At 34.6% G+C, this 14,200-nt stretch overlaps 1 protein-coding gene across 1 annotated transcript in view; it reads right to left on the reverse strand.

Annotated features, from left to right (window-relative positions):
* LOC149794209 (cilia- and flagella-associated protein 337-like) overlaps positions 1 to 7,459 on the reverse strand; it is a 208,382-nt gene extending 200,923 nt beyond the window's left edge. The window contains exons 1-2 of the mRNA XM_089968319.1: positions 7,374 to 7,459; positions 2,769 to 2,939 (exon numbers count right to left, since the gene is read on the reverse strand). Coding sequence (XP_089824445.1) covers positions 2,769 to 2,887 — 119 coding nt within the window. The 5' untranslated portion in view covers positions 2,888 to 2,939; positions 7,374 to 7,459. The remainder of the gene's footprint in view (positions 1 to 2,768; positions 2,940 to 7,373) is intronic.
* Between the last annotated feature and the right edge of the window lie 6,741 nt (positions 7,460 to 14,200).

Consider the following 14,200-nt stretch of genomic DNA (forward strand, 5'->3'; position numbering starts at 1 on the left):
GAAGTTCTATACATTTTCATTATAAGATTTCTTTAAACTCAGTTTGATCCAAAACTACAAAAAAAAATTGAAGATAAAGTAAGGGTAGACATTTCCAATTTGTATAAGGTTATTTCTCCTCCATTGTTTAACATGATCAATAAGTCACAGGGTCACAGCAAAACCAAAACTTTAACCTAGAATCTGTTTCATTCAAACTAAGTGCTCTAATCACTAAAGACCATGTGGACCATCTTTCCACTGCTGAAAGCTTTATATGTTATGTATTATTCTATCTTCACTAACGATGACGAAACATAAATTTCAGTCAGAAGTAAATTTCTTGGTTAACGAGATTGGTTGACACACCTTTAAGGTGAATCCAATTGCTGCTACAGATATCTTCAACAAGACCAGGTCATGGACGAACGGACTTAAACTTGAGCACCCCTAAAATACTCTCATATCACAAGAGCTTGCTATTATTATACCACAAGAATATGCCATAATACTTGAACACTGTCATATCACAATAACTCAGTACACCACTCCCTCGATAACTCGCACACTGATAATTCACAAACCCACTTACAACACAGGGTCAGGCATGGATCCCATTTTTAAAACCAGAAAATACCCCTAAAATTAATCTCTATTTGACGAACTTGAAGAAAACTGCGATCAAAATTGGTAACAGAAACTTTGATGTATTGCTCGTTTTGTCGTCAAAAACGGTAGATAGGACCTGGAAATTTTAATCAACACTATGAAATATCAAATTTAAAGATAGGTCATACAATTTTCTACAATTTCTTTCCAAACGACATTCCTAGTACACCGCAATTAATGACATGTAAGGAAATTTTGTTCAATGAAAATATCACTTACGCCAAGTGGAGGCAGTACTTTAATAAATAAATACAAATTAAATAATTTTTTTATCAACTGAAATTTGTGTTCTAGTTCTATCTTTTAGTTCCTTTTAATTGTAATCATCATAAATGCAATGTGTACTCTTGTAATTAAACATAAAATGCATCAGTCTACCAAAACATCCATGTCCGTGAGCGTTTCTCTGAGAACCTAATTAAGTGCTGACCATGTTTTGATAACTTACTTCTGGACGTAATTGTTGTATTGCTGTACTGAATTAAAAGCTGGCATCCTTTGTATTATCGAATTAATTATGTCTTTTGAATCAAATAAAGGAGGTGGAATAAAAGAAAAATTAAAAGGCGCGAAAATCCTACAAACTTAATATCTAGCAGCCCTGGTTGTATGTCAGGTGACCTCACTTCATCTGATCAATCGAACACTTATAAATGTTATTGTGCATGTAACATAAACTACCTTAAATTAACAGACTCTTTCATAACTGTGATCAAAGATAACAAGGCAGCCAAGCAAAATGAATACTTCATAAAATAAAGAGCTTGATTTCACAGATATGGACTACTGTGGGCAAGCGAGTTTCAGAGATTTCTTGAACTGGCACTTAGAGATATCCTAAAGGATGGTAAGAAGTTTCATTATTACTTCTAATGAAATTATGACAATACAAAAATTTAGTTTCAATGTAGACGATTGTCTCACAAAATAAATGTTGCTTTTTCTTGAGAAAAGGAATTTTGTTTGGTGGTGTATCAACAGTTAGTTTAGTTCCCTGCTCTGTGGACTCCCAATCTGGCAGGATAATATTAAACACCACTATGGAAACCAGACTCATCAAGATAACTAAAAGCAGTTATGTAATACACAGATTTTTTCGCATACATATGATGGTTGTTGAAACCAGTTGGAACAATCTTTCATATGTTGGACATTTTGAAATTAATGTTATTTAAACAGAATAATGAACAACTTCATTAGAAAAGCGCATTATTAAAAATTATTATCAACGTGATTGTAAAATGAGGATTCAGTCAATAAACAGCCCAGTTCCCTACCACAAACTCCCCCCATGGTTTTCTCAAAGTCAAAGTGATTATTTTCAATATTTTTAGGTCCCCTGGTAACTTGTGCCTCCCTTATAGTGCGGTCTATGTTTGTGGACCCCGCTGTGCATGAGTTATCGAGGGAGAGGTGTATAACAGTCATATCACAAAAACTCACTATAACAATACCACAAGAACTTTCCATAATACTATAACACTGTCATATCACAAAAACTCACTATAACAATACCACAAGAACTTTCCATAATACTATAACACTGTCATATCACAAAAACTCACTATAACAATACCACAAGAACTTTCCATAATACTATAACACTGTCATATCCCAAGAACCCAGTATAACACTGTTGTATCACAAGAACTTGCTATGATAATACCAAAAGAACTCACAAAAATAATATACCACTGTCATATCACAAGAACTCAGGATAACACTGTCATACCACAAGAACCTGCCATAACACTAAGACACTGTCATATCACAAGAAATCAGTATAACACTGTCATATCACAAGAACTTACTACAATAATACCATAAGAACTCACAAAAACAATATAACACTGTCATATCAAAAGAACTTGCTACAACCTGGTCATATCACAAGAACTAAGTATAACACTGTCATATCACAAAAACTCACTCTAACAATGTCATATCACAAGAACTCACTCTAACACTGTCATATCACAAGAACTCACTCCAACAATGTCCATAACACCATAACACAGTCATATCACAAGAACTCACTCTAACAATGTCACATCACAAGAACTCACTCTAACACTGTCATATCACAAGAACTATGAAAACTGATGTCTAAAATATCTTACCTCTCTTGCTTTTCTTGTTTTTCTGATTTGTCTGGTGTCTTGCTGGTCTCCGGATCCTTCCCTAACTTGTCAAGGTCCCGTAAGGACCGAGTGGGACTGGACGTTTTAACTGAGGACATTGCTGTTCAACACATCAACTGAAGCTATTTTCATCCATTAAGGAAAAACCCACTGCAAAGACAGAATCAAAGACTTAACATGTAACCTTTTCAAAATATTTGAAAACCAAGACAAAAAAATTACTTTTGTTTAAATAACAGCTTTGATTACTGTTATCCCAATTATTCAAATCACTTAAAAATAATTCTATGTGCTCCAAGTGTCTATGAATCACACAACAAGTGATGGTCGCACAGTGTTTTGCAAGCCACATTCATGAACATAATAGTGTAGGTCATAATGCTGCCCAAAGAAGGCTGTGTCAGCTGGTGTGGTGTGCATATCTGTGCAAGACAATTTATTCATATTGCCTCAGTATGCTGTAACCTTTCATGTGTTGATCTACCATCAAATTCTACTCAGTCAATCATGAATCAAGCAAAAAAGAACTTTCCCACTCACAGCATGTCTCCTATAATAAACCCAGGGTCCAGTTTTATATGAAAGTAGAGATAATGTTTAACATATTAAGAATTTTCTTATGGAAAATAAGGCAAAATTTTGCCAAGATATGAAATGGGCTCATCATCAAGAGTAAGTTTATCAGAATCATGGCTTGCAAAATCATTATTACAAAACCAAAGTATTTTGTGCAATATAAATGTCTTTGTAGGTCACTGTCATGTAGTTGTCTTGAATGTGGTTTTAATAAACTCATTATAGCTTTTCACCAGTTGCCATGCCAACATTGAATAAAACTTGTATTATCTTATATTTCTCTTGTTCACTGGCAAAATCTGATGATTGAGGTTGTAAAGTAGGTCAATTTATACAGTAACCTTTGAAATATTTGGTAACCCAACTATTCAAGTCCGCATATTAGTGTATCGCTATAATGAATAAATATTAAATCTGGATAAATCTTAAGATTCTGATGTATCACTGTCATAATTTAAAACAAATTTTGTCCACACTACAATGAAGACTACTGGGACGGCAAATGCAACATTTCAGTGTGGTATATACACTACAGATGTTCCATTCTAATGCTGCATTCTTATAATAAAAAAATTAAAAAAGGAAACAAAATTATGAAGTATCAGTGTAACTAGGTTGGCACTAGAAATGTCCAAGTAAATGCCACATTTTGCAATGAAAAAAATACAAGAATGTTCTATTATTTCGCTTACCAAGAAAGGTTGCACTGTGGAATTTTCATTCTGATCTGGTTACTATGTATTAAATTTAGTCATGACCCAATTATTTAACTAGAGCTAGTAGTGATAGGTGTATCACAAAGGGTAGTGATCTCTACAATCTGCTCAGCAGTGACTTGAACAGAAGAACCTGTCATGAATGGGAGAAATGGACTTTCATGGGCCATAACTATTCTAATAATAATAATTAAAGACTCATGAAATGCAAATATTCCTTAATAAAGATATGCTGTAGAAAGCAAAGTTAGGAAGAAACACAATCAGATCCATAAGACTTCTAAAATTAATTAATTGGAGCATGTTAAATAAAACTAATTGAAGGTATCATCAGCATAAGTTTCATGCCAAATCTGGCTGAAATCCAAAGCAATGCTTAGTAACGTTCTGCTACAAACATAACTCTGCTAAGCCATAACTCTTGTAAATTATATTGTGTGATAATGGAAATTAGATTCCTTTAGGAGTCATCAATCTGAAGCAACATAGCAAATCTGGTTGAAATCCAACAAATGTTTGTGATATTATCTTGTTGAAACCAGAGCATAGAGTAAAAAAAAAAAACCAGAATATAAAGATATAAAGGAAAAAAAAGAAAATAGAGTAAAGAGGAAAAAAAAGAAACCAGAGTATAGAGGAAAAACAAGAAACAAGAACATAGAGGAAAAACAAGAAACCTGAGTATAGAGGAAAAACATGAAAAATGAGTATAGAGGAAAAACAAGAAACCAGAGTATAAAGGAAAAACAAGAAAATAGCGTATAGAGGAAAAAACAAGAAACCTGAGTGTAGAGGAAAAACAAGAAACCTGAGTATAGAGGAAAAATAAGAAACCAGTTTAGAGGAAAAACAAGAAACCAGTTTAAAGGAAAAACAAGAAACCTGAGTACAGAGGAAAAACAAGAAACCTGAGTATAGAGGAAAAACAAGAAACCTGAGTATAGAAGAAAAACAAGAAACCAAAGCATAGCAGAAAAATAAGAAACCAGAGTATAGAGGAAAAACAAGAAACCTGAGTATACAGGAAAAACAAAAAACCTGAGTATAGAAAAAAAACAAGAAACCAAAGTATAGAGGAAAAACAAGAAACAAGAGTATACAGAAAAAAACAAGAAACCAGAGTAAAGAGGAAAAACAAGAAACCAGAGTAAAGAGGAAAATCAAGAAACCAGAGTATAGAGGAAAAACAAAAACCAGAGTAAAGAGGAAAAACAAGAAACCTGAGTATAAAAGAAAAACAATCTTAGTAAAGAGGAAAAACAAGAAACCTGAGTATAAAAGAAAAACAATCTTGTAAATGAGGTCATAACCCATAAAAGACATATGTAAGTCTATGTGATAGTAACTTTCTGAGTCAGCTTGCATTGGAAATTAAACTTCAGTGAGCATATTAAAATATTATACTGTTGATAGAAACTGAAGGGGCCCAGAGTGGCCTAGTGGTCTAAAGCGCTCACCATTATGGATCACTGCCATCACACCTCTTTCTGCGTGGGTTCAAGCATTGGGTTCAGCCAATGTGGGAATGTGAGAAAGCTTGCCAGTAGCTTCTCATGGGTAGGTGGTTCTTTCTGGGGTTTTCCCAAATTCTTCCCCCACCATTTATACTGGCCACCATGTATAGCCTATCTTGTGCTGAAAAATGGCGTATAACTCTACAACAACAACAACAAAAATGGAAAAAACCATTACATAACAAATGCAATGTATATCTTAAGCACATGATGATGTCAATTCAAGGTTAACTTCACATGGTTACTCAAGTCCTGAAGCAGGAAGTAACTAAATGTAAGTGAGCTTGCACTGAAAATTAAACCTCAGTAAGCATGTTAGGTGGTGCACTAAAGTCTTGTATTTTGCATAGTTTAGAATTTTAAAGAAAAAAAATTTCTTGGATTTCCTCACTGGTTGTATAAGCTATTTAAAAAAGATGTTGTATTATCTTAGGTATTGCTCAAAGAATCTCTGATTCCGTTTGTTTTGGTGAATGCTGATGGTGTCATACGGGTTACAGAGTAGCAGCTTGGCCTTACTTCAGATGTGCACCTCTAAAAAGAACTGCTAGCTCTGCTTGGTCATTATTATTTCCGGGACTTCAGAGCAAATTGTAAAAAAAAAAGACAATAATTTTTTTTACATTTTATATATTTGGTAATACATTCATTGCACTTTCAGAAGCTGGTATTGTCTAGCCTGCCAAAATTCATTTTCTCTTAATAGCTGATAAAGATAGTGTACTTTAGACTAGTTCAGGCTGATTTGTTAAGCACAAGAGAGCAGTCATTTTAGTTAGCTGAGACTGCGCTTTTATCATGTACAATTTCAACAAGTACAATATCCAAAGAAATTTCAGCAACAGTACATGAAAGTAATGTAGAGGTATACAAAAATTGTATCCACTGTGCTTGTTGCACATGTAAAGGACTTCACCTTATACCTACCACTCCCACAGAAGTTCATAATATCTTTAGAGCGCCCCCTAACAATATTAAAATGTTTACAGAAATGAAAAAATATTTCACACCAATTACAATGCACATAGCACATGATGATATCAATACCCATGTATGGGTTTCAGTTACATCAACTATTTATGAAGTCTAAGTATAAGTTTCTTGTAGCTCAGCAGAAAACCTGAATGTATGATGCAGTGATATTATAGTCAACCAAAAAGTCAGTCTTGTTGGACATATCAGGTACTTTGTAACCAAACTCCCAAGACATGATATCAATATATACAAATTTAATCAGTTAAATTGTCCCCCTAGCCATCTAATTTTGTATGTGAGCAGAACCCTTCCCAAAAATACGTTTTTAAATCAGCTGCATTTAACTGAACATAAAATCAAATTTCTTTCCTTTACCATCTGTCTTTTTCACTAAAGAAACGTTTGTTTTCGTACTCAGTTCAAACAAAATTAACAAATAAATTAATTTGATTTTTGCCTGAATCCTCAAAGAAAAATGTACTCAATACCTGTACCATGTCGTTTAATTAGATTCTGGGCACTTAGTTAACCGCGTTTTTAATGGTAGGAGGGGGTAGTCATAGAAAGGAGGATGGATCTGATCTCTTAAATAATAATGACGAATATATGAATCCTATCGGAGAACATTCAACAAACATTCCAATATATACCACTGTTAACAACAACAGGATCCTACATCGAAAATGGGAGACTCTTCGTATACAGCACAACGGCAAATATTTCAATTTCCTTTCCTCCTAAAAGACAGTTAGTTAACAGAAGTAAAGAGTATACGTTCAATTTTTAAATTCGTTGAAAAATACCACCAAAATACGCTTATCCAAAATGCTGCTGTTTCTCGCTTATGGAAAATTAATTCCAGTGGTATTCGATCGCCATTTTCAATCAGTTGCAGTTGCCAGGTGATGGTGGCCACAATTATTTAACGAAATTCTGAAAATACTTTTCCACTTTTCGCTAAGTAGCTTTAAAAACTGTAAGATTCCTCTTATAACTCTTTATAAATATATAAAAGTTTACTTATCAATTTGAACCTCGTATTTTAATATACCGAATGATTTTATCTCGTTTTTCGCCGACCCAACAAATTTCAACAAATTTGCATACACCCAACAGGTGCACGAATTGTATTGCTTCAAACATAGGTACTATAAGCCTGATTACGAAAATAACAAATTAAGTTTTGAGTTCAAAACATAATTACAAAAATGAGAGAGAGATCCATTTAATCGCCTTGATATTATGCAGTGCATCGGATATAGCTTACCTTGAATAGACCCTCGTATATATTGTACCCAACAATGCTGGCAACTACATATAGTTGGGTATGACTAAAAAAAAATGAAAAACTGGAACGCAATGAAAGTGACCTTCGCAATGGAAATCAACACAAAAAAGTATATTAACAATGTTTCGTTACTGTATGAACTAAATATAATTTCAGTTGATAAATTTATATCAAAACATAAAAATGAATACTTTAAATGATAGTGTAAATTTATGCAAAGACCGTTATGCACATCAGTATAAGGAAATTGGAGAAAGTTTGTAATAAATATTTAGTGGTCAAAATGTCAATAGTTTATTGGTTATTTTCATATTATTAACTTAATTGAAAAATGTGTTTCATATGAAAGTGATCGACCTGATATGCAATAGAAACAGGCAAATTTGCACTATTATTTAAAATAAGTGTTCATTTTTAAGTTTGGATGTAAATTGATCATCAGAAATTATACTTAGTTCAGATATTGACAGAACAGTGTTAATATACAATTTGCTGATTTCCACTGCATTCCATTTTTCCATTGCGTATTTTAGTCATTAACCGCATATAGAGTGCATAAATTTGACTTACCGTCAGTACTTACGCAAAATGCATTTGAGAGAGAAATAAGCGGCATATATCAAGGGATATGTGGTGGAGGACCAAAAAAAAGTACACAAGGGTCTGTGGGTCAGATTCATAAGTGGGGGCAATGGAATGAACCACCAGAAACTCCTGCATTTTAATCTTAATATTTTAACCTTAATAGCTATTGAGAAAACATAGCAGGTACTCATTTTTTATTTCATTGGTGGGGGGGGGGGGCAACAATTCTGCTTTGTTTGTGCTTGCAATGCCCCAAAAGAGAGAGAGAGAAAGAGAGTGATATAAATTGTAGAACCTTGCATTACAATTTAACAGGGTATGAAACTGTTTAAATTTTATCACTTTTTTCTACTGACATTTCCCAGCTTATTTTAGTGAAAGTCCACTTTCCAAATATAAAAATGGGAGGGAAAGGTCAGAGAAAACCCATACAATATTATGTAAATAGAAGCCATGACTCATATGGAGCTACACCTTTAACTAAAATCTCCTTCCCCTCCCCCAAAAATACTGTTCCTCGGATTTTAGAAGAAAACAAAAACTACTTTTGATATAGGTTGACAACAATATATCTTGATTTAGAAGAAAATTAGAAAGAAAATCTTAGGCCTCATGCCCCCCAAAAATTGTCAGTAATACAGAAGCTGCGTATTGCAATGTATTTGTTACATTTTTAAAATTACATTTTACTGCATGTATTAAATGGTTATAATGCATAAAAACATGATTAAAAAATGTTAGTATGCATGTTCTTAGTTTTGAAATATTTGTCATACTCTTTGATTGCAGGGCTGACACAAGCTATGTGAGAGCAGTGTGCTTGCACAAGGAGCCATTTTCAGAGAGGCACCAAATTAGAGAAGAAAAGTGGTGCAAGAATCAGAGAAGGGAGCTTAAATAAAACAAATCCTTTGATTTTTCTTGATATCAGAATCTTTTTATTTGATCGTAACTTATAAAAAGAAATTATGAGTTTGCTTATCAGCAAATATTTTAATGATGGGGTGGGGTGCTGATCTTGTAACACATTTTGTTAGTGCATGGTATCTTTGACAATGAATTTACATAGCTTTCAATGATTATGTATCAAAGTATCATCTCAAAATTGTGAATATCACACATTATTGGTAAGGACTCCAATGATAAAAATTGCAACCTGCTTAGTACTGCCCTAGAAAAGGAGAAGCAAGAGTGCAAGATTGTCATCTGTATTTTTAATATAAATTGTTGTAGTCATAGATTATATTCTCCTGACTATCAATAGGCACAACAATAGTAAGAAGAAGAACAAGAAAAGTTATAATAATAAGCAATTGAATGAATAATGAAATAAATGAAATTATATAACTTGACAAATATGGGCTCTGCACATAATGCTTTTATTTCTGTGGTGGTGCCCATTTGGAGTATTTTTTTATTTAAGTCACTTGGTTTCAGTGTTCTTGGAAATGTATCCAGTAAGAGTTCCTTTCTTTCCTTGTTTTGAAACTCCAGCTGCCATTGTTAGCAACAGTTGTTAGAATAATGTCACAGAAAGGAATGGTAAAGGAAAGAGAAGTGTTCCACTGCTGGACTGCTGTCCAATTTCTTTGTCATCCAGTCAGATATGTAAAGATTGGTCCTTTTGTGTAATTTTGTGGTTTGTCTGACTTACTTGAAGCTGCAAATGTTTCATGTGACAAGATAAACTACATTCTACATAAACTTTATCAAACATTTTGAGTACAGATGTGCTCTGGATGACAGCTGGGTGACGGAAGTTACTTGAGTCTATATAAGCTGGCTGTACTTACATGCCCATGTGGATGACAGCTGAGTCTATATAAGTTGGCTGTATTTACATGTCCATGTGGAGTCTATATAAGTTGGCTGTATTTACATGTCCATGTGGAGTCTATATAAGTTGGCTGTATTTACATGTCCATGTGGATGACAGCTGAGTCTATAAGTTGGCTGTATTTACATGCCCATGTGGATGACAGATGAGTCTATATAAGTTGGCTGTATTTACATGTCCATGTGGAGTCTATATAGGTTGGCTGTATTTACATGTCCATGTGGAGTTTGTTTTCAACAAGTCTCTTACTCAGACTACTTACTGCTAGACAAAACAAAAACAGATTTAATTTATTTTGTTGAGGAGATGGGCTTGGATTCTTTGGAAAAAAATGTTTGGTCCTCAGATAACCTGAAACAAATAGTCTAACTCAGAATTTTAGAGAAAAAAACCCAACTAATTATATCCATCATATTCTGGTTTGAAAGAAAATCACATCACCGGCTACCAGAATGAAGTGGTCAATCCCCTTGAAAGACAAATGAGATTAAGGAATCAATCTTGATATAATCAGACATCATCATTAGTATGAATGTCATATGCAACAGCTGGGTTTCTATCTTGAAGGTTAATGCTGCAGACATTTATTTTGATGTTCCATCATGCTTCCTTTCCATTTTGAGCCACTTCATATTAAGGTGTGAAACTTTGTATACAATATACATCATCTTAAAAAGGAACATGCAGTACTATATTGGCATTCTGTCTCAATGATCCAAGTCAGAGCTTAATAGTCAAGTTTTACAGCTAACTTTCACTTCTACTTCCTAACTTTAGAACCTTTGGAGATTAAGGGATGAAACTTAGTAACATATATTTCATCATTATACATTATGTATTGAACCATATCGGGGCCCCTATCTTCAAGGTCAAGGTCATGGCTCAGTATTCTATGTTTTCCATCACACTATGCTTTCCACTCAATAACTTTAGATCTGTTTAAGGGACTGAAGTTAGTACACCATAATGTCATCATTAACAGGTCTATTGCATACCATATTAAAGGTCATAGCTTCAAGGTCAACATCTTGGTGTAATATATTGAACTTTCCCTCATACTTCCCATTCCACTACATGATTTCAAAACTGGTATAGCTGTGGACATGTATTATCACAGGAAGTTTTATCACATATGACACTGGGGGTGATACCATCAGGGGTTCTCATTTTCCCTTCTGTTAACTTTTGATTTTACTTAAATTAAATTGATAAAACATGTTATACATGTACTTATTATTACTTGAAGATATGTTTGAATTTCACATTTGATGTCCTACCTGAAGGTCACAGGTCAATATTTTTAGGTTTCTGGTGTTTCTGCTTAATATTTAATTCTGTCTGAGGCACAGAGATGAACCATGGTGCACATATGCTTCTTAATGTTTAAGGTCAGTCAAACTTTGCAACCTCATCATGGTAAATGGGGAAAGGTCAAAAATGCACTGAATTCCAGTATCTCTTAGCAGTTAAGTCAAGCTCTGATTCAATTTCATGGTTAACCTAAGACAAAAAAGTTCCATGTATACTCAGCAAGATGACACTTACTGAACAAAATAAGGTGTGTGTATGTGTGATTTAGATTTTTAACGTAGCTCTAACAGTTTTTCAGTCATATTGCTAAGATGTCTGCATTGTGGCAATTTATAGTGATGTCCAGTACTGAGGCATCATGCCACAGACATGTAGCATCATGTTCCACCAGTCACATTATCCTGACATTAGACCGACCAGTCCTAACACTAACATCTTGATGCTGAGCTCCAAGCGAGGCAGCTGCTAGTACCATTTTTATAAGTCTTTGGTATGACTCAGCCAGGGTTTGAATCTGCGACCTCCTGCATCCAAGGCAGATGCTCTAACCATCAGAGCTGTCTGAACCAAATTAAATACCAAAATCCTAAAATGATGATGATTAAGGGAAAGACAATATAATATGGAAAAATTATTAATGACATACATTTTGACATTATGTATAATGTGCACATCTGTGACCTGCATAGGTCCACATTTGCTCTCACATGCTGCAGGTGATGGAGGGACCACATATGGGTGGCATCTTCATCATCTGCTGCACCACCGCTGAAGCTATACTTTTTATTGAATTTCAGTCTTGCCCCCTCTAGCAGGACAAAAATGTGGTATGTTTAAAGAATATCGATTGTATTGCCTTTCTAGGGTAAGAAGAGGCAGCTGACACCCCTTGTATGGCCCAGGTCTCTTGAACATCTTTACATTTTATTTTTAGAAGTCCTGCTTGAATTTGGGTTAGGAATTTATGGCTCAAAACAAGTGGTTGTTCCAGGGTATGTTTACAGTGGTTTTGGCAATGCATATCTTTTCACTGCAGATTTGCAAGCTACTGGTTTATCAGATGAGGATAATAGCACATGAGGTGGTTAATTTGCTATTTAAAAAAGCTGGTGAAAGTGCATGAATATGCTGATTTGGCAACTTCTTTGTGTGCCTGTGATTGAGAAACTGTATCATATGCTTGAGGTGTGCTGGGAATTGGTCTTCAGTCAGTAAGCAGTCATTTTAATAGACAATTCACAGCTTATAATGAATCCCCAGTAAGTTTTCATAAGCTCCTCACATTCTTGGCTTCTTCTAAGAACTATTAGCTTCTTCATGCCACTTTACTGGTGACAACTGAAGTGCATGCCTTCTGTGACACAAGCCATATTTTGTTTTTAATGGTTTTTTATTTGTTGAATTCATTGAAGATAAGCTTGAATTCTTGAAGATAAATTGTCGTATAGCACTTAAATATGTGATCTGTGATTGTGTTCAGATATGCTTCATGTAAGGCATGGATTTCATTGTGCTTTTTAGCTTTCATGGACAGTCACAACCTGATAAAACTCCTGGCTTCAGAAATTAGACCAAACTCCAATGCTGTTATCACCAAGGGTATGGACAGCAGAGTGACAATGATTGTTGGCAATATACAACTCCCCACCAAACTGATGACAACAGACACAACCACCGCAATCATCACCGCATTTACTGCATGATGCTCATCATTTTGTACGTTGTGTGCTGCTGTTTATCCTCTGCCAATAAGGTTTGGTCCCCCGCTGATCCCTTTAAATAAAAAATCTTGTGGATCGTGGATATTTGGATATATCAACATTATTATTCCTGTATAAGCAGCCTGATAATTATGGAATTTTTGTTCGTCTGGGGAGTTGATCAATTTGTAGACCGATATTTTGTGTTTATAAGTAAGGTGGTTGCAAATTCAAGGAAATTTATGGCTTTCCTGATATCACCAGATTCAGAAATAGTTTTGTTTATAAAGGAATAGAAGTACTGTGCATATTAGGCAACATATACTGCCCTGTCATTGCCTGTCTCATCCTCAACATGCCATTGCCATAGAAACAGTATGTTTTTACACTCTGCTGTTATGGTATTTGCATTGAACAGTGGCACATTCATTGCAGATAGGCTCTTCCTTCACATACGCTTGTGAAGTGCATTCATCTAGTCAGGCATGATGCAGACAGTCATTTGTAATCCAAAAATGCCTAATCAGTAGGAAACCTTTGCAGCATGCAAATATGGTTAATACTCAGGTAGCCAAGCAAGGAAGCCCCAGTGCATGTGTACTGTAACTGCAAACCACCATATTAAATAATGACATGCCTGAGGGATGTCTTGCAATAACCAGTCATCAAATTGATTTTGTGATAGGTGCAAATGAGAAAGTCTAGTTCATCCCATCAGTAACAAGCATATCACAAACTTGCATCCCTTTGCACTGCCGGCTGTAAATTAGTCTGTACATAATAATGTTACCAATTTCATGGTCCTCTTGCTGCCATACTTTGGTCTATTTTATGGAGGAGATAATGGCCTCAGTCACTTCATGGTGAAGAACAAGTCTGTCTCAACCATACACCACAGCAGAAATAATG

The sequence above is a fragment of the Sinohyriopsis cumingii genome, chromosome 8 (assembly GCF_028554795.1).
Source record: "Sinohyriopsis cumingii isolate HCF-2022 chromosome 8, ASM2855479v2, whole genome shotgun sequence".
Taxonomy (NCBI): domain Eukaryota; kingdom Metazoa; phylum Mollusca; class Bivalvia; order Unionida; family Unionidae; genus Sinohyriopsis; species Sinohyriopsis cumingii.